The sequence below is a fragment of the Stylophora pistillata genome, chromosome 6 (genome assembly GCF_964205215.1).
Source record: "Stylophora pistillata chromosome 6, jaStyPist1.2, whole genome shotgun sequence".
Lineage (NCBI taxonomy): Eukaryota > Metazoa > Cnidaria > Anthozoa > Scleractinia > Pocilloporidae > Stylophora > Stylophora pistillata.
In genome coordinates this window covers 4273958-4293163 of record NC_142524.1, presented here as the reverse complement: position 1 = coordinate 4293163, position 19206 = coordinate 4273958, and the positions used below count along the sequence as shown (strand labels likewise).

Here is a 19206-nt window from a genome sequence, read left to right as displayed (position 1 = left end):
AAGTTCTTGGTGTCAAAACTGACCCAACTGATGCCATTGGTGGTTTGACAGAGTCCGACTTTCCCACGAAAGAGGTTCGCAGTTTGGAGCAAGGTATCAGTCAGGAGCTTCGAGTGCTAAACGAATTTCTCAAAGGCGAGAGTATCAACGAATTAATAGCAGTGAAGGAAAAAGTTGACGGTAGAGCAAGTAGGGAAGACATTGCTTTGTTGGAGCGAAAGATTGATGACTTAAAACTAGAAATTACTCAAGACCAGAAAGGTAAAAAATTACAGCTTCTCTTTAGCTATATGGGAAATTTCAAGAAAGTTTGGTATATTAAACACTCTATTTCTATCTCCCCAGCCTAAAGATACAGACAGAACTCGCCTCTTAGTGCGTTTCGAGATTCAAATAAGTAACGTGACCGTTCGAGAACTGCTCCCTCAAATAGGCCAATAGGTCGACTATGGAATCCGCCATTTTCAGTATGAATAATAATTATTTAATAACCTTGTTTCACACGCACTGATTCTCAACGAGCAATTCGCAAACAGCTGTCGCTTCGGTTGTCGCGAAAAAGATCATTATACATGCATTTGATCTATCATGTTGACAAATTCAGATTAAACTCAATGCAATTGGCATTTGATTTACAGTCCTTTATTATTAAACAGAATACTCATTATGATTGTCATTGTTCTTTGCCATTTTAAAGATTCAACGGTATTGCCTCCGCCATCATGTCTTCCTCCGATGGTTCCACACTTCACTGGCCGCCAAAGAGAGTGTGAAGACATTATCGGTCACCTAAGTTCCACATCCACTCGAATCTTGTCGATATGGGGCTCACCTGGTTTTGGAAAAACCTCTGTGGCAACTGCTGTGGGACAAAAACTCCAGGATAAAGAATCTCCCGTCTATAGCTACTTCTTCTCCTTATGAGGGCTAAACTCATAAACTGATCTAATATCCAAGCTTTTTAGCTTTTTCAGTAGAACTATAAAAGATGAACTACCTCAGCAGCTACCGATGGACGAAGATCTTTTCAAAATTTTTACTGAGATTTCGGACGAGTTTGTGATGATTCTTGACAATGCTGATGACTTACTTAAAAGTGCAGCACCCAACGTGAAGAAAAATGTTATAAAGTTTCTTCAAGACATTCTGAGTCGAACCACGAAGGTAACTATTGTTATTACCACTAGGGAATCACTTGAATTTATGAACGTGCATTTTGAAGGCCACCATGCAGTGAGAATAGGGTCATTAGATGAGTCCTTCTCTCAATTGTTAGTGGGTGAGTTACTTTCAAACGCTATTACCACATCTGATCGTGAAGAAATTGTGAAAATCTGCGGGCATGTACCTTTGGCCATTAAGTTGTTGTGTTCCACCATTTCTGAAGACAACACTCAACCGAGTCAGTTTCTAGAGGAGTGGAAATAATCTGTAGAAAAAAACATTGTGGATCTGTTGGACAATCCAGACTATCCTAATAGTCTGAGACTAAAATTTTTATTCAAATCGTCTTTTGTAAGACTTTCAGTACAGGAGAAAGAGGCGCTTGTGTCTCTAAGTATTATATCAGAGGATTTTAACCTCTCGGTAGCTGCAGCTGTCATGGGTATTAAAACAAACCTTGAGGCCAAAAAGATGTTGCATAGGCTTCGGAGGAAATCGCTTCTCGACTCTGGTTCCAAACCTGATTCATTTTCGATGCATAAACTGCTTCAGTCCTTTGTTAGAGAAAGAGGAGAAGATGAAATGAAACAGTGCTGAGTTCAAAAGCGCGCTTTTATGCATTTTACGTTTCTCTTTTTGAGAAGTTGAACGAACAGTTCTTGACAGGACATTCAATGCCAGCATTTGTTGAGTTCTATGAAGAGAAGCAAAATATCGTTCAGAGTCTAACAGAAAGTTTTTCAGATCCTAAGACATGTGACGCTGTTTTTGATGTTTTGATAAAAGCAGAGATATTCTTAGATTCCCTTTTCTGGTGCGAAGGAGAAGTCGTTGACAAAATTTACGAATCAGCAATCCATGCGGCGATGAAGCTTGGAAAAGGCAATTTTCACAAACAGTTAATGGTTTCGCTGGCTTTTGGTGAAATGTATCGGGGCACAGAAGGAAGAACAATGAAGCTGCTTTCCGAAGCCGGGGACGAGCAAGCGTCATGTTCTTTCTCGGCAGAACATAGAGGAAAACTCATTTGTTACAGAGGCGTCTGTCAAGTGGCTTCTAGAAAAACAGAGGATGGAATACGAAGCTTAGAAGAAGCTCTTTCGTTACTGTGGCGATGCTGAACCGAGAATTCTCCGAGTAACTGCATTTCAGGTTCTTGCTATTTGTCATCGTTTCAAAAAACAATATTCAGTTGCGTCTGAGTTTTATAAGAAGGCTTTACAAGAATGTGGAGCATTTGTAGACATGAGTCATTTTATTATTCCTTCAATGGAAAACAAAGAAGTCAACATTCTCGAACAAGAAATAAAAAACTGAACGAAAGCCACATACTCATCCGCTCAGGTTAGAAATTATTTGTGTTGTTGGCTCAGCAACAAATCATATTTTTGATAAATATACCGAGAACTCAATGAGCAATGCTGTGATCCAAATAGCGAGAGAACTACAGAAACCGATATTACAGAGATCACTCGGCCTTTGGAAATTTCAATGCAATGTCTGTGATACACTCCAGAGTGTGTTAATTTATCATCAAGAAGCAATTAAATTGTCTGCTGTAAGCATCAGCTATCATGAAATGGCCATTACGGAATCAGTATGGAAACGTAGAATCAGACTCACCCGAAATTTGATGAGAATTTAGGGTTACACGAGCATCAAGAAGAGCTTCTAAGGAGTTACTTCGACCATGACGGGAAGCTTTTCAAACATAAAAAATATTTTTAGGCCCAGATATTTTATAATCGTGCACTAGGAATGCAAGTTAAACTGTTTGGAGAAGAACACCCTGACACAACGAGGGGTTACAAATCACTCGGAGTAACACAGCACGAGTTGGGCGAATTTGCTTCAGGGCTTCAGTCCAAACAGCGCGGACTTGACATCCGAGTTAAACTGTTTGGAGAAGAACACCTAGACACAGCGAGCAGTTACGAATCACTCGCAGCAACACAGCACGAGTTGGGCGACTTTGCTTCAGCGCTTCAGTCAACACAGCGCAGACTTGACATCCGAGTTAAACTTTTTGGAGAAGAACACCCAGACACATTGAGGAGTTACCAATCACTCGGAGCAAAACAGCACGAGTTGGGCGACTTTGCTTCGGCGCTTCACTCGAAACAACGCGGACTCGACATCCAAGTTAAGCTGTTTGGAGTAGAACACCCAGACACAGCGAGGAGTTATCATTCACTAGGAATAACACAGTACAAGCTTGGCGACTTTGCGTCAGCGCTTCAGTCAACACAGCGCGGACTTGACATCCAAGTTAAATTGTTTGGAGAAGAACATCCAGACATATCGAGGAGTTACCAATCACTCGGAGTAACACAGCACGAGTTGGGCGACTTTGCTTCAGCGCTTCAGTCCAAACAGCGTGGACTTGACATCCGAGTGAAACTGTTTGGAGAAGAACACCTAGACACAGCGAGGAGTTACGAATGACTTGGTTTAACACACACTTTCTTGGGCGACTTTGCCTCAGCGTTTCAGTCAATACAGTGTGCATTTGCCATCCAAACTACACTGTCTGGAGAAGAACACCCAGACACTGCCCAGAGTTCGAGTACGAATCACTGAGAGTAACAAAGCACGATTTTGACGACTTTGCTTCAGCGCACAACACGACCTCGCACAATTGCAACTCGTTACTTCTAAAGCGCGTCAACTGCCCATAGATCATTACATTGAAAAACACTCAAAAATTCAGAGCACATTTAAATCGCTATCCACGACCTCTGCCGCTATTATGCGATCCCTTCTCTCACATGACATTTTGTAAACACCCTTTTTTCGTCTTTTTTTCAAATACGTCACTGTGGTTGATCGTTTTAGAAAGTGACGAAAACTTGTTCGATTTTGCAGCCCAGGAACATGTTTGAGAAGTTGAATCGCCTATCATGCTTTGTGAAGTTTTGCTACCCCATTCTGAATGGAAAAAATTAAAGAATATTTTTAGCTTGGCCTCATGGGGGGGAATGAGAGATAATCCCAAATCAAAATTCTAACATTTAGTTACACTTGATAACTTGAAATTACTTTGCGATTATTGCTAAAGCTTTAAGTTAAAATGTTTTCAAAATGTGCCAGAGAAGTACAAAATTAATCGAATGGTCTAGAAGACATCCTTTGCACATTTGTCACGACAAGTGATTAAGTTAGTGGATCCAAGCAGGTTTTTCCATTTACACTGATCTTGTCTTGCGGAACGATCTTCTTCTTCAGCGAAGATAGTCGCTCAATTTCCTGGAGTTGACTACATGTGCTACAAACCGGTCAGTCAGTCGGTCATTCAAGGTAGTTTTGGTTTTATCAACTGAGTTGATAATGTAAATTGGCCACCACAAGGAGTTTCAGAGGTGACGTTTGGAGCGTTAGCCGGAGCAAATGTCGCTCAGTCAGTCAGAGTCGTTCGGTCAGTCAGTCAGTCAGTCCGTCGCTCAGTCAGTTGGCTCGTTACTCGCACAAAATTCACACAAACGAAGATTGAAAACAAAAATGTGAACGTTTGAAAAGGAAAAATTTAAGACCTTTTTACCTCAAAGTTAAGTTAATTGCAAGTAAGTTAGGCTTTTCACTTTCTCTATACACCGTGAATTACAAGCTTTTGTAATTGTTTGACAACTTGATTCTAACAGCCTGCAGGCCACCTCTGACTCGTTTTCAACCTTCTTACATTATCAGACGTTTAACTTCTGTCTTAGTAGCTGTTAGAGCAATGAACAATTTCACAGGCACTGGCTGAGAAGAAAATCAACATGAACTATCTTCACCTCAGACCACATTTTATTGCAAAGAGGTATACGACTTTAATTACACATCTAATTAGTGGCTTTAAAATACGACTTCTTCGAAAATATTAGCAGAGTGTAAACAGAAAAGAGACATCTAACAAGTTTCAATAATAATAACAATTACAATAATACACGTTCAGCTTTTTTTATAAATAAGTTAATCAGTTATCAACTCAGGCCGGCTACTGTCATTAAAAGCCAATTGCTGCAGTGAGGCTGTACACCATTTATTGTTATACTTTTTTATAGATCTTTTATTTACAATGTTATTCGTCGGTCGAGAAGATCAACTTGACAAAGCCGTCTTCACTTTCCAGCGGCTGAGCACAGAATGGGCATATGGCCTGAAAAGCATCACAGCCATGAGGAATGGGAAGTTGTTGCCAAAACCTGCATCAAAAGGATAAAAAAAAAAAACACCACTTTATTATCGATTCTCCCTCATGAACGAGACACGTTGATGTTATCTGTGAGAAGTTAACAGTTCATTAACAGTTCATTCCGCCGCCTGGTTAGCTCAATTGGGAGAGCGCCGGACTGCTGTGCGGGAGGTCGAGAGTTCAATACCGGCCGGACCAACACTCAGGGTCTTAAAATTAACTGAGAAGAATATGCTTCCTTTCTTTAACATCAAGAAATGGTTAGATATTCTAGTCTTCTCGGATAGGGACGAATAAATGGAGGTCCCGTCTCCTGCAGGGTTGGGGTAGGAGACGTTAATTTCCCACGCACGAGATTACTGTGTGATGGATGTCCTCCCAGGGGTGGGTTGGGTGGGTAGTTACATGGCCGTTCTGAAAACCACTTCTGTGAAAACGCCCCTGTCTAAAGATTATTATCTATTCTATCTATTCTATTCTTCATAAGCATCTGTTGACCTTTTTACGTACTCCAAGATCAAAATATCAATTCTCTAAACTGTCTGTTCTAAATTTCTCACAATTTCAGCTCTGAGAATTTGGTATTCAATCAAACAAAATTCCCCTTATCAATATTTTTCTTTCTTCTCACCTAGCTCTTCTCTGCTTTAGAATGTACTGTTATTGTTAGGGGAAATTCCTTTGTTCACTCGGTGGAATACAAGGGTTAAGTTAGTATTTTGGCTGACAAATTGTCTCGTATAGGATTGGAACTCTGTTAAACTTCACTATCAAACTGATAAAATATTGGTAAAGTTTTACTGTTACATAGTGTGACTTTACAGGTTACAGGTTACTTTACATATTATAAACCATTTTTTTGGTTCAAATAGCTTACAAAAGGTCTTAGGGAGGAACTCTAACCAGAGAAAGACAAATTGAACTCTTTCAGATGCAACTGTTCTTCAGTTGCTAGGGTATCTCATTCTGGAGCAGCAGGGAACCTCACCTTACTGTTTCCTCCGAGCAAACATGTCCACAAGGTACAAAAGCATGTGTAGCAGCAGGCTCTCCCTGATTGAATGCAGGTTCTTTTCCAATACTCAGTGGCACATACCTGCTGACCTGGTGAAGCAATGGAAATTGTGGATGTTGCTTGACACTAGCTACCTTAAAAGTAAGATGGATGCCTTTGGTGTCAAATATTTTCCACAGTGGCCAGCCAGCATGCTGATGGAATATTTTCTACGCCCCCTCCTCTCCCCACTACAGGTTGTCATAACCCTTCCACCCACCCAAGAGGCAGTAATTTCCAGGCACCCGTTGACAATGACTAAATCAGTGGATGGGAATAGTGAGCCTGTGGGTGGGGTAGGGGAATCCTTGTAACACCCACTATATACTAAGTACTCAGGAGTGAAATGACTGTCACTAAACTACCCTTAAACCCTGAGATCCACTGCAAAATAGCTGAGATGTTCCACAGGAGCTTGCCCTGACCAAATTGAAGAGCCCACTATGTTTCTGGCAATAAACCCTTTGATTCCCAAGATCTCCTAATCAGTTCTCCTTACCATCTGCCATATAAATTCTTATAATATTAGTTTGAAGAAATTGGTTTTGGATCAATTAATAACCTCCTTTGAACTGATATTTTTTCTTTATTCTCACAACATGTCTGCTTGATAATGCTTTGACACCGTAATGAGAAATTCTCTCTTGGTCACTCAAGAGAGTAAAGGATTAAACTGCATTAAACTGTCTAAATTTTTCCTTAAGAATCCTTGTAGAAAATTTTCTCATAATTCTATAAAATATAAAATTCATTTGAGATTGTAGAAAAAGTTTTTTTCTTAATCTCCTCTTCTTGTCAAAATGTTTCTTATGCCAGGTTTTATTACCTGTAAACAAACTGGACAAGTTCTTTTGTCTGCAACATTTCTCTCAGGTGAATTCCATGAATGAACACCATGTACATGACCACACTTGAGGTAAACATATGGCTGTGCATTGGTCACATTGCTAGAGGGCTGAAAACAAAGAAATATTACAGGAAAATTAAAAGGGAGAAGGGTGTCAATGATATTACATTAATCCTTCCTATCCATACAAATGTACATCAGTATGGATGTTTTCCACTCTGTTCTCCATACATTCTCTTTGGTACTGACATGACAGGTACTTCCCCTAAGGATTGGGGTGAGTTTTGCATATCACTTCCCTCCCTCCCTCCCCAAATAAACATGCATCACTAAAAATAAATAATACTGCTGCAACAAAGATTCAATAAAAAACAGCAAAGGAACAACCTCAGTCTTACCTCTGATTGACTTGGAAATCTTAACGTTGTGAGACCCACAGGACACTGAGGGCGAGAAGCATTTAGGCACTCCCTCATTTTGTCAATTGTTTCCAAGGTCTACAGGTTTGAATGGAAAAATTACAGTTAAGTCTCAGTTGTTTAGTTCTGCCATATCTAAATTCCAGCTTATTAAATCATGTCACTTCCTTCCAAAATAAATATTATACCAATAATAATTACATCTATTGAGTGGAAACCATTCTGAAAATCTGTTCTAAAATACAATGGTCCTACAATAATTATAAATTAGAAGAAATCTATTTTTGTATATAAATTTAAAATTTAAATGCAATGGATTTATCTTGCACCCTTTGTGGCATTACAGATATCTTTATCAAAAAACTTTTCTGATGTGAAATACATGGAAGTAATCATCATGTCCTTAATTCATCACTAAATAAAGTTAAACTTGCATTTATTGAAGGCTCTCAATCAATTAAATTATGAAGGGTTAAAAATGTCAAAAGGCAAATTATACAATCACTGTGATACCAAAGTGATGGAACAACCCCATTAAGGGAACACCTCCAGGAGACAGAAAATTTGGTTCTGTCCTGGTGTACCGGTTCACAAGGGAATTACCATTGTTCTTTCTTTGTTTAGGAGTCATTGATTAGCTGTTGTGTATTGTTCGGTCTTTTGTATCGGCTCTCGTGAACCGGTACACGAGGACAGAACCGAAAATTTGGTCAGCTCCTAGAAACAAATTATTTATTATCTTGATTAAAGGGTGTCTATGTCTCTATTAAGACAACTTTTTTTTCCAGTTTAGAAAGTGTTCCCTAAATGAAGTCATAATGGAAAAATTGAATTAAAGGTTGATGGTGAAGAATAATTTTGTGAAGCAAAAGACAGAGAAACATACAGGCATTTCCTTTATAGCTTCAGCTGATCTCCATAGTAACACAGCTCCACAGAGATCAATCAATGACCCATCAAGTAAATCATTGGACTCATCTTCAACCTAAACAAGAATAAGTGTTATTAACCCTCTACACCCTAACATCAGTATGCATATTCTCCATACTGTTTTCTATACATTTCCTAGGGTGCTGACAAGGAGAATTTGTTTAACAATCAAAACCTTCCTCCTTTACACCCTAACATCAGTATGCATATTCTCCATACTGTTCTCCACTCATTTCTGAAAGTGCTAATCAGGAAAATTTGTTTAACAATCAAGAGCTTCTTTAGTTGGTAATCATTTCTTTTATTTTCTCATGATTCAGGGGAGATATTAGAGGTTATTTACTCTTAGAGGTCAGATGGCCATTTACATGTTTGAAGGGTGAAAAGGGTTATTGGTGCTATTGATATTATTGACACATTGTGATCATAGCAATAATAAATAATAAATAATAATAATAAGTAATTTAGCAATGGACATCCACTGGGTGGCTCTTCTTGTCCACTGTTTCCAGATCGAATTGGAATTTGGAATGTTGGTTTTGAAGAGAGAGGAAAACCGGAGGACCTGGAGAAAAACCCTCCGAGCAAGGACGAGAACCAACAACAAACTCAACCGACATGTGACACCGGGTTCGGGAATCGAACCCGAGCCACAGTGGTAGGAGGCGAGTACTCTCACCACTGCGCCATCCCTGCAATGATTTCCTGCCAGGTGCTATATAACCTACTAAGGTAGCATCATTACTCAGTCCTTTAACCTTTTGGCAGTGACTGGTTGAAACTGATGGCAACATAACAATAAACAGAGGTCTATCTATCAGTTAGTACTGTAAACTACTGGAACTTACAGTCTTCCCTTTCTCAGTGGTCGACCGTGTTCTACGAAGTCCATATACATTCCCACATACTGATATTTCACACCATATTGTGGGCTGACAAGAAGGACCACCCTTGGCATTCATTAGACGAATGCCATTGGTGGTCAGACCATCCATCAAATTCTCGTCATTTTGCCACTTGGGGGCTTTTTCCTGTTGAGCAAAATCACGATGTATTCTACTTTGACAAAAAAAAAAGATGTTCTTCTGCATTAATGCCTTACAAACACTGCATTCAAACTCCAGCAGAATAAAAATGACTTGAACTTGTAGGACTAAAGCATTGCAAAATAGAGTAAAGTTTAAAAAATGCCAATTTCTGCTTTAATAAAAATGAGTATAACAAGAATCAAGTATTTTTTTTAAAAAATTTATTGAGATGTATATTTTTATTTTGAAAAAGTAAAGTTTTGAACTTACTCCTAAAAATATATTACTAGATTTATCAAAACCAGCTGCAAACACCCTGGCAGTATAAGGTGGTTCTCTATCGACGACAATGCGACAAGCATATCTGGAGATATTGCTCTTGTGTGTGTCTGGGTTCAAATCTGAAAGCTTATTTCCAGGAGCTGTGTCAGTCACCACAAAGTCTATTTTAGAATCAGCAGAACGGCCAATCTGCAAAAAAAGAAAAAAAAGTCCAGTAAAAACTGAATTCTATACTGTTCATCTAGCTATGATAATCCTCATTGTAACCCTAAAACTTAATATTACACAAAAAGTCTCCAAATGGTAACAGGTATCTCTCACAGTGACCCAGATAGTGTCAATGCAAAATACACTGTGTAGACATCTACGTACACGTCACTTTGCTTTGTAGTTACTGGTAAGTTTAACTTTCATACTTTCTTGAATTTATACATAGTGCCAATGCAAAATACACTTACAAGTCACTTTGCTTTGTAGTTACTGGTAAGTTTAACTTTCATACTTTCTTGAATTTATACATAGTGCCAATGCAAAATACACGTACACGTCACTTTGCTTTGTAGTTACTGGTAAGTTTAACTTTCATACTTTCTTGAATTTCTACATAGTGCCAATGCAAAAATACACACACATGTCAATTATTTGCCTTGCCCTTCGGCTTCGGCAAATAATTCATCTACTCGCCATGGACAAATCACAATATTTTGCTCAACCTCGTCCAATAATTGTTAAACATTTGTTGAATAATCTGCCTAGATTGGGATCTCCACCTTGTCGAGGTGGGGTGGCTTGCTTTCCCCAGTGACCACTAGAGCTATGTTGGCTGGAGTCTTGCACTCCTGGCAGGGACACCCATGCCAAACAGGTCGAAGGGTAGGGGCCAGACAAAGAGTGATCCCACTGGCCCTCCAGGTTGGGAGTTGAGCAGAGGGGTGATAACCCTCTCCTGTAAAAAAAAAAAGAAGTATTACAGAAACCAGAAGCAGAGTGAATTCACTATTTCAAAGGGGAACTGTGGCAGTACCTCATAAGAGAGAATTAATGAAGCATGGGAGCCAAAGCCAGCAGGACGCCTCCAGGCTGATGAAGCCACTGTTAAAGAAAGGCAAGAGGCAGGTTGGAGGTCGTGGGAGGAGGTGCGGACCACAGCAACCAATTGAGAGGAGTGGAAAAGCTCTGTGAAGGCCCTATGTGCCACGAGGCTTGATAAGGATTCATGATGATTCGTTGAATAATGATCTGCTCTGTTATGGCATCAGAGGTGGAAGACAAGAGCACAGTTGGTGGGAGGAGTAGAATCCTCCTTGGAAATCTTTGTTAAAAAACCTGACTAGGTCTTAAAGGAAAAGGTCCGAAGGCTGTAACTAAATTTTAAGTTTCTTCTGCAAGTATGTACCATCATGTGACAAAATTTACTTCTGCCTGGTTAAAGATAAACAGTAATCCTAATTTGCAAAGAATATGGCGGGTTTTCAATAGTTTTTCATTTTTCAGGGAGCCTATTTTCCACCTGGCCATTACAGCAGAGGAAATAGGGCCTCTCGGTTGGTAGAGATATTCTCTGATGTTAGTTAAGAACCGTAACCTCCCAGTCTGCCAACCTCCATCCCCCACTCACCCCACCCCATGCTATTGCCAAGGAATCAGTCGGACTAAATTAAATGCGAACGGATTTATGGGATAATAAGGATCTCTGGATGTGCTTTGTAGAAAGCTGTGCCTCAGATTTACATGCATAAAACATTTTAGTCTTTGCACTGTGTTAGTCACTCAGTTGTAATATGTTTGCAGGAGAGAAGATATTGAAGAAGTCAACATGACCTATGAGAAGTACTGGAATGGGGAGTGCGGGTACGCAAGGATTTTTTCTCACAATATTTTGTGAAAATATTTTCTGACTAATTTATTGGGAAAATTTTAAAAATGTACTCGGCAGGAAGGCACATACCCACAGCCTAAATTAGGGAGCATCTTTTACCCCTTCTCCACACAGATTTACATACAGCTCTCTAATAACTTTTTGTTTCTTAAATTATATTTTTTTTCATATTTTATTTTTCAAAGAGCTGGGACCACCTGATTTTGAAGTAGCTGAAAATGAGGCTATAAAGCTGAAGGTACAGGTGTGTTTGATTCATATTTCCATCTTTATTAGCCAAGGGGGGAACCAGATTCCTTTTCACACACCAATTTTTGAAAAATTCACGTGTCACATTCAAAAGGGACAACTTCAAATCTGCCTTTGTGTGTACTACATTTCAAGAAAATCTACAGGTTTTCACTAAATGAGTCACACAGGTCATGTGTGGTCAGGTGCTAAATCATGCTTCTCCTTTGGTGACCCGGTCTCCGTACTTAGAACCTTGCAGATCAGTACACTATCCAAGAAGCACATCATGAGGGTAGACATTTTAACTTATCAGCCAGAGAGTGTTTGCTTGATTTTATTTTACTACAAAATTGTGTTACCCAGAGTACTGATGAAAGGAAAATAAAAAAAAAACTATAGGTGTGAGCTTTACAAAGACATCATGCCAGCCAACAAGGAAAGCTGAATTATTAGAAAATTATCATCATGATGATTAAAAGAATCTGAATGACATGGTCCAGTTCACTGTTAATGAGATCCATTGAGAGAAATTTAATTACTCAGACAGTCATTTGTGTTTTTGTATTTCTTTTGACCAGTTGGTTCATCACAGTTCAGAGCTCAACATGAATTATTTATGAATATTTGAGGCCTCTTCAACTTTTTAGAATTTTACTGATTTGATATCTCAGGTTGGTGGAAAGTGTCTATTTTGTATTCCAAATTACCGGTATTGTTGATTTACTATTTTTTTTTTAACAGTGAGAGCTTTCAACCACCAAATGGTCTTTTTGAAATACTTAAGTCACCTTTGAATTGGGATTATGATTTCTACTGATACCTTAAAAAATTATTTTCAAAGGCTTCTGATAGGAATTTTTCATTTTCCTTTTACAGAATGTAGCTGATGTCTTGCAACAATAATAAGCGACTGCAAAAGACAGGATTGACTGAAAAACATCTGTTAGGTTGATACCTTGAAGAAATAAACAGTTAAATATTGACTTCTAAACACACAGTCTGATAATGATGATGATGACAATGAGAATGATGAAGATGGCATTGATGACAATGACAATACTGATGACCATGAAACTTGTAAAATTGATCCTAGGAAAGGTTTGCTTCACCTTTTACAGGGGTTTTATTAATGTTTTCAGGAGGGTAACTGGTTTTCACAGGCAGGCAAAACTTTTTGAACTAAACTTCTTTATAACAAAGATAAACCTTCCCCCAGATTGTTAAACCAGGTGGGCAAAACCATCCTTACAACCTGTCAATTTGGCCGGTGCCCGGCCCTTAATGAAACCCCTGCTTTTAAGATTCAGGTTCTGCCAAATATTTCTTGCTTGTTCACTCTGAAGACCTAATGCACATTTTAACATTAAATGGTGAAAGTGAGATAATATTACCCAGTTCTTGTGTCACCTTCTCAGCTGTTCACAAGTGTTCTCCACTATTTCTATCGCCTTCACACTTGTGCACGGAAATGAGTATGTAGCTATCAAGATACCATAGGATAGACTGCACACTATGATTCCAGATCTGTTATAGTGTGACGTTGCATATACACTGAAGTAACAGAGCAGAAAAACATCTATCAATAACACGAGTAATGGGGTGAATCAGTCAAAAACAAATCACACCAAAAAAAAAAAAAAACATTTGGGGGTATTGTTAAATTTTATCAATGAACATGACTTCAAGTTGGCTATCTGAAAATTTGCAGTCTGTAATCATTATAATGGTAAATACATAAATAAATAAAATAAATAACTTTATTTAACAATGGAAGCACTTTACAGTCTTAGACTGAGAAAGCTGTGACCTTCACATGGTATTATGGCCTACAAATGGTAGAGTTGGTGTAAAATTGTAACTCAATGAAATCACGCAGTCTGGGAAACTTAGAGCTCACCAAGCTGGTAATAAAAGTATATTACAAATATCTTCCTCTATGTCTAGATACACCTGTGTAACACCCCAAATATAAAGTACATATCGCGGACACAGGGAATGGGTCCAAAAAAAAAGGAACAAATACAAAGCATTTGACAGATATTCCTTCCTCTCAACTCAGCAAGGATAATTCACATTACCTACAAAAATTCTTTCTGTAGATAATGTATTTAATCTCTGGATCACCATTTGCTGTTTGCAGAATAAATCCCTTTTGGCAAACAGCAGAGTCTGTAGGAAAATGAAAGAAGGATCAACCATGATTTATTTCTGTTTAAAGAGGGGAGCTTAAAGTTACCAAAAACAACCTGAAACCTCAAAGGCAGGTTAAAACCGCACCCCACAACATTGCGAGGCAGTTGATTGCAGTTATGTTTTGATGATTCTGTGAAAATATAAATACCCCTCTCTGCAGGTGTTTATGACTTCCATCATACCTTCAGAACTGTGATTTCAAATTCTAGTTTGGCTGATTAAAATTATTTACAAAACATTCCCTGTGAAAGTGGGCCACCTGGATATAACTTGGTTCACTGTGAATCTCTCACTTCTCTCTGGCCTCTAAGTGTTCAGTTAAATTTAGACGGTGATGTTTTTTCCTTTGTTTTTTCCTTTTTTGTTTGCGTTAAGTTTCGTGACATACATAAGTTGGAGTTTGGTCACATGTTTTTCGGCTGTAGCTTCCTCACACGTGTTTTTATCGATGAGCCCTTGTGGACTGTAAACTCTTCTTTTCGTCACTTTGGTTCACACAAAATGCAAAATTTCAATTGACGCTTCTTTTAGGTATTCATTCTGTTTATTTGTTGTTCTTGTTTGTTTTCTTTCTCAGTTCTCACCGTTTTGTAACTGTTTTCATGACATGTTTGTACTATTGATTGCGATCGTTGAAAATTAAAGAATTTACGGCATAAACATGTCGAAGTTTCATGCCATCCCCAATGCTAAGCGAGAAACTTTGCAGATTATGATAAACAAAGTGTTTCTCCAACTTCCTGCCCTGCTATATCTCACCTTATAGTTGTGTCATACCTTTCCCACACCCCTCCCACGCCCCTCCCACACCCCTCCCACTCCACTCCCATTTCTCTCCCAACCCTTTCAGCTCCCTATTTCCTTGGGGTCCCATTTCACTATTCTACTAAATCTCCTAAGCTGAATCAGGGAAACATCCTGTAGGTAGCCTTTATTTTCTTCATATTAGAAAAACAGAACATACCTTGTTCTTCAGATGTTGTGGTAAAGATAACAAGAAACTGGGTACAGTATTTCTGCAAAAATCACAAAAGTCTCACATCAAAACAATATCAAGCTGACAAGTGATGAGAAAAAAAGAAAAATATTACTTAATTAAGGGAATTAATAGTTAATCCAATACCAAATTCTCATAGGCTAAGATCATAAGAATTGTTTGAAAGACAGCAAGGAGAATTCCTCAAAGATCTTGGAATTAAAAGGGTTAGGTTCACCATCAGATATTGATGTTTATTATCAAGAGGAAACTTCTATCTCTATCTCCTTTATCTGTTTGAGCAGGTTGAATTATGGCAGCTATTTGCTGATGTGGACCTGCATCACACAGTAATCTTGTGTGTGGGAAATTAATGTCTCCTACCCCTAGCCCTGTAGGAGACAGGACCTCCATTTATTCATCCCTATCCAAGACGACTAGAATATCTAACCATTTCTTGATGTTATAGAAAGGTAGCAAATGCTTCTCAAATATTTTAAGACCTTGAGTGTTGGTCCGGCCGGGGCTCAAACCCTCGACCTCCTGCACAACAGTCCAGCGCACTATCCATTGGGCTAACTGGCCAGCAGACATCCACAAACCTTTCACTTCCAAAGATAATCAGAATTAAAATCCTATTGCAATAACACTTTACACCTTGATACCAGAGTATGCAAATTCTCCCAACTGTTCTCTTTACATTTCCTAATCTGCTGACAAGGAGAATTTGTTTACCAATCAAGAGCTCCTTGATTAGTAATCATTTCCTTTATTCTGATGACCTTATTGAATGATTCAGGGCTGATATTGTAAGGAGAAATTCAATGCTAGTTTCTCTTAGAAGTCAAAGGGTTAAGGACTCGTACAGAGAAGCAGTGAGAACTAAGAAAAATACCTAATTTGTAGGGGATACTGCTTTGATGCAATACCAAATCCTCAGGATTGACTTAGAAAGAAACAAATTGTCATCAATTAGGAGAATTAACTCCATAGTAATATAAGAATAAAGCATTTTAAAAATACAGGCCAAATATAGCAATTTTTACCTGATTTAGGTCTTTGAGGTTCCCACATGAGTAGATTGAATCACCCTGTTTGGTCAAGACAACCACACCATCAAGAACGGTGCCAACAAACAGATGTTCTGTGGATGTATATTATGTTTAAATGAGAAATGAGACAAAGTTCAGTATCCACATATGGTGCTCTGGTTTAAATCTGATCCTTAGGGAGGGTCTTCTATCGATCAACACAATTGTGTGGCCAGGACTTGGAGTTAAACTATGTTCAGGAGCATTTTTCAACACCAACCCTGTCTAGATACCATTAACTTGTACTAAAAACGGTATTTCATGCATTAAGATTTTAAAAGGGAAAAGTTCAATATGCGTGACATATTAATTTTGGGCTTTATCGCACAGCAAGTACAAACCCTCTTGCCTCCCTCGTATAGTGTCTTGTCTGGATTGCTGGTCCTAGCAGTATGCAGGATGTCTGTCATATATGATGAAGCTATTTAATGCCAGGGTCTGACTGCAAAACATGCAGTTCCTTAGCTGCAAATCAGAAATAGCTAGAGCACTGCTGACACAAAACGGTTTGGCCATGGTGCCTATTAATACTCTTCGCTCAGACGAAGGGTTAACACACGTAACGTCACCTTTTAAAATCTTTATGGTGGCCACTTAACATTATCAACTTAGTTAATAAAACCAAATTACCAATTAATACTTAACATTATCAACTTGGTTGATATCATCAAATTACCAATTAATACTCTGTTTTGTAGCGTCTAAAACAAAGTTGTTGGGGGTTCAAAGCAGGAAAGGTGATTTAGCTCTGAGGCGAGGTCTTGAAAGTTGTTTCATTCGCGTTGCCAGAACTGTGTATCGTTAGAAAAATATTGTAAACAGCGAACTTCACAAAACAATATGAAACAAATACCTGAGACGAACTCACTCCAGGCCTCCCCTGATTGCATCTGTTAACCTCTTCTTTCTTGGCCTTACGTACCCTTCCCTTAGTTCATCTGAAGCACTTAACGCTTAATCTATGTTAATATTTTTGTTAGCAGAACAAATATCAGTCGGCTAGAAGAGGAAAACTCAAGGTTATGTTATTATCGACAGGCATTCCTATCACATTAGCTACCAGTCTCTTTCAGAATTTTATTGGTTCGCAGCTTCTCGTAGCCGAAAAGGAGCCGAAAGCAGCCGAAAGCAGGTCGAAAAAATAAAGTGCTATTTGAAGATTTATGATCATAATTGTGCATCATTTAAAAGGCTTTAAAGAGAATTTTTGTTTGTTTTATTATCAAAGTCATATTTCAAAGTATCAAATCACCTGCTGTTGCGTCGGAAACTTATCAGGGGAATTCCTAGGTGGAATTTTCCTTTCACTAGGGCATCTGATCAATGACCATCACACCACAAGAACAATAGATTGTAGATGTTTCTTTAGTCGGTGCATAACTTGCGTCGCTTTCCTAACACTGGGAACAAGTTTTAAAGTGAAAATGAGCAGTAATCGCGGATTTCGTGCATATATATTTAATTCATGGTAGTCAGCCTCTTTGAGCACCGGCAAGACTTCAGACATTTTAAATTGAGTTTCAAGATAGGTAAATGGCAGTTCTCCGTCTACTTAACTGAAGACTAACTACCATATTGATGAAGGTCTGCGATAAATGTTTCTTACGCAAACAGCATCTTTCGTAACATAAAAAGAAACATGAACGGTACATCCATCCTCGGAGACCCAGGGGCAGTGAGTCGATTTCAAGTTAAGGAAAGAAGAGCCCCTGGGGACATTGTCCTACAAGACTAGTTCCAAACGGTCGCAGTCGTTCTGGCATGTGATTGGTGCCAAAAAATCTTTGTTTTTTTCTGCCCAATCAGAGTGAAGTGTCGTTTGGAGTCCTTTCGTGTGTTTTAACATGCACATATTGAACCATCCTCGGAGACCCAGGGGCTGTGGGTCGATTTCGAGTTAGGGCATGAAGAGCCCCTGGGGACATTGTCTTACAAGACTAGTTCCAAATGGTCGCAGTCGTTCTGCCATCTGATTGGTGCCAGAAAATCTTTGTGTTTTTCTGCCCAATCAGAGTGAAGTGTGCTTTGGAGTCCTTTCGTGTGTTGTAACACGGACAAATGCTAATAGCTCAGTTGCTCGCTATGTTTGTTTGGGCCGTGCGACGGAGATTTGCTTGAGGTGAAAAGTTTCAGTCTCAGCACACAATGTAAGAGAAATTGATCAGATTGTCCGCGAAAATCATACCGGAAATTTTACTGAATACTTTCGCAGGTATCACTAGAGAACGTGTTTTAAAGTTTGCGAGGTTTGTATACAACACGATGGTTGTAGTCATTGATATGTTGCTTTAAACGTTAAACGAGACTTGAGCTTTTTGCTGTGACTGAAACTTTGCCAATCCCGTGAAGTTATTTCGTTGCACGGGCCACGTAGGTATGTCGAGCAACCAGTACTTGCGTAACTCTCTGTGCGTGCCAAAATCTAATTTCATCTTCGCTTGAAAAAAAAAGAAAAGCAAAGCGTGGAAACTTTTGCTTAGTAGATGTGGGTAGATGACCCTGGAATATTAAGCTGACATTCGCAATAAAGCAAACCTGCCCTTCCATCCATTATTTCTTGGTCTTTTGTTTTGTTTTTCCCGTTGAAAGCAGCATCGGATCGATTCCCAATGATCAAAGGTAGTTAACTTGGTCTTCAACAATCGACAGAAGAGGCGAAATGACAATGACCAAGGAACTAGAAGAGAATCCGTGGCCTTCCTAGCTCAAGAATTTCAACACTCTAGGCGGCAGTTGAAAGATTAAACTCTTTCCAAACCCTTTCGGTAACTGCCCGAAAAAACCTCTCCTTCCCACGATGTTCTCGTTAATAAGTTTTTGTTCAGATTTTAATTAGCTAACCGGAAACACAGCTAAGCTCTCTCTAAGCGCTTGCTGGAGGTCGTCCACGAACTTAAGCCGTATTGTGAACGACTTTACAACAAAGTGAAGATTAGAT

General features: G+C 38.9%; 2 protein-coding genes across 6 annotated transcripts; both read right to left on the bottom strand.

Annotated features, from left to right (window-relative positions):
* Positions 1–4665: 4665 nt before the first annotated feature.
* Positions 4666–10896, bottom strand: LOC148727825 (E3 ubiquitin-protein ligase pellino homolog 1-like; the record flags this gene model as incomplete). The annotated part of the gene is made up of 8 exons (XM_088724872.1): positions 4666–5348; positions 6327–6442; positions 7219–7347; positions 7638–7736; positions 8545–8643; positions 9437–9619; positions 9887–10087; positions 10669–10896. Coding segments are annotated over 8 exons (1179 nt in total), but the record flags the coding sequence as incomplete, so codon positions are not given.
* Positions 9991–17304, bottom strand: LOC148727824 (uncharacterized). Of its 5 annotated transcripts, none has more exons than XM_088724695.1 (6): positions 17122–17304; positions 16224–16321; positions 15166–15217; positions 14087–14177; positions 13400–13559; positions 9991–10087 (listed from the first exon to the last, which is right to left on the bottom strand). In XM_088724695.1, the coding sequence occupies exons 1-5, from the start codon at positions 17156–17158 to the stop codon at positions 13412–13414; spliced, it is 426 nt and encodes a 141-aa protein (XP_088580821.1). In that variant the 5' UTR covers positions 17159–17304; the 3' UTR covers positions 9991–10087; positions 13400–13411. The 5 variants fall into 5 exon arrangements, with proteins under 5 accessions (XP_088580821.1, XP_088580822.1, XP_088580820.1 ...); XM_088724696.1 differs by lacking the exon at positions 9991–10087 and adding an exon at positions 10712–10844; XM_088724694.1 differs by lacking the exon at positions 9991–10087 and adding an exon at positions 11776–12963.
* Positions 17305–19206: the final 1902 nt, after the last annotated feature.

What these genes read in the sequence shown, in the direction of transcription:
- LOC148727824 (XM_088724692.1), bottom strand. Translation starts at nt 17,158, where the DNA reads ATGCAATCAGGGGAGGCCTGGAGTGAGTTCGTCTCAG. An exon ending in ACCTCAAAGACCTAAATCAG is followed by an intron (nt 15,218 to 16,223) that starts GTAAAAATTGCT and finishes TGATTTTTGCAG; the next exon opens with AAATACTGTACCCAGTTTCT. An exon ending in CACAACATCTGAAGAACAAG is followed by an intron (nt 14,178 to 15,165) that starts GTATGTTCTGTT and finishes ATTTTCCTACAG; the next exon opens with ACTCTGCTGTTTGCCAAAAG.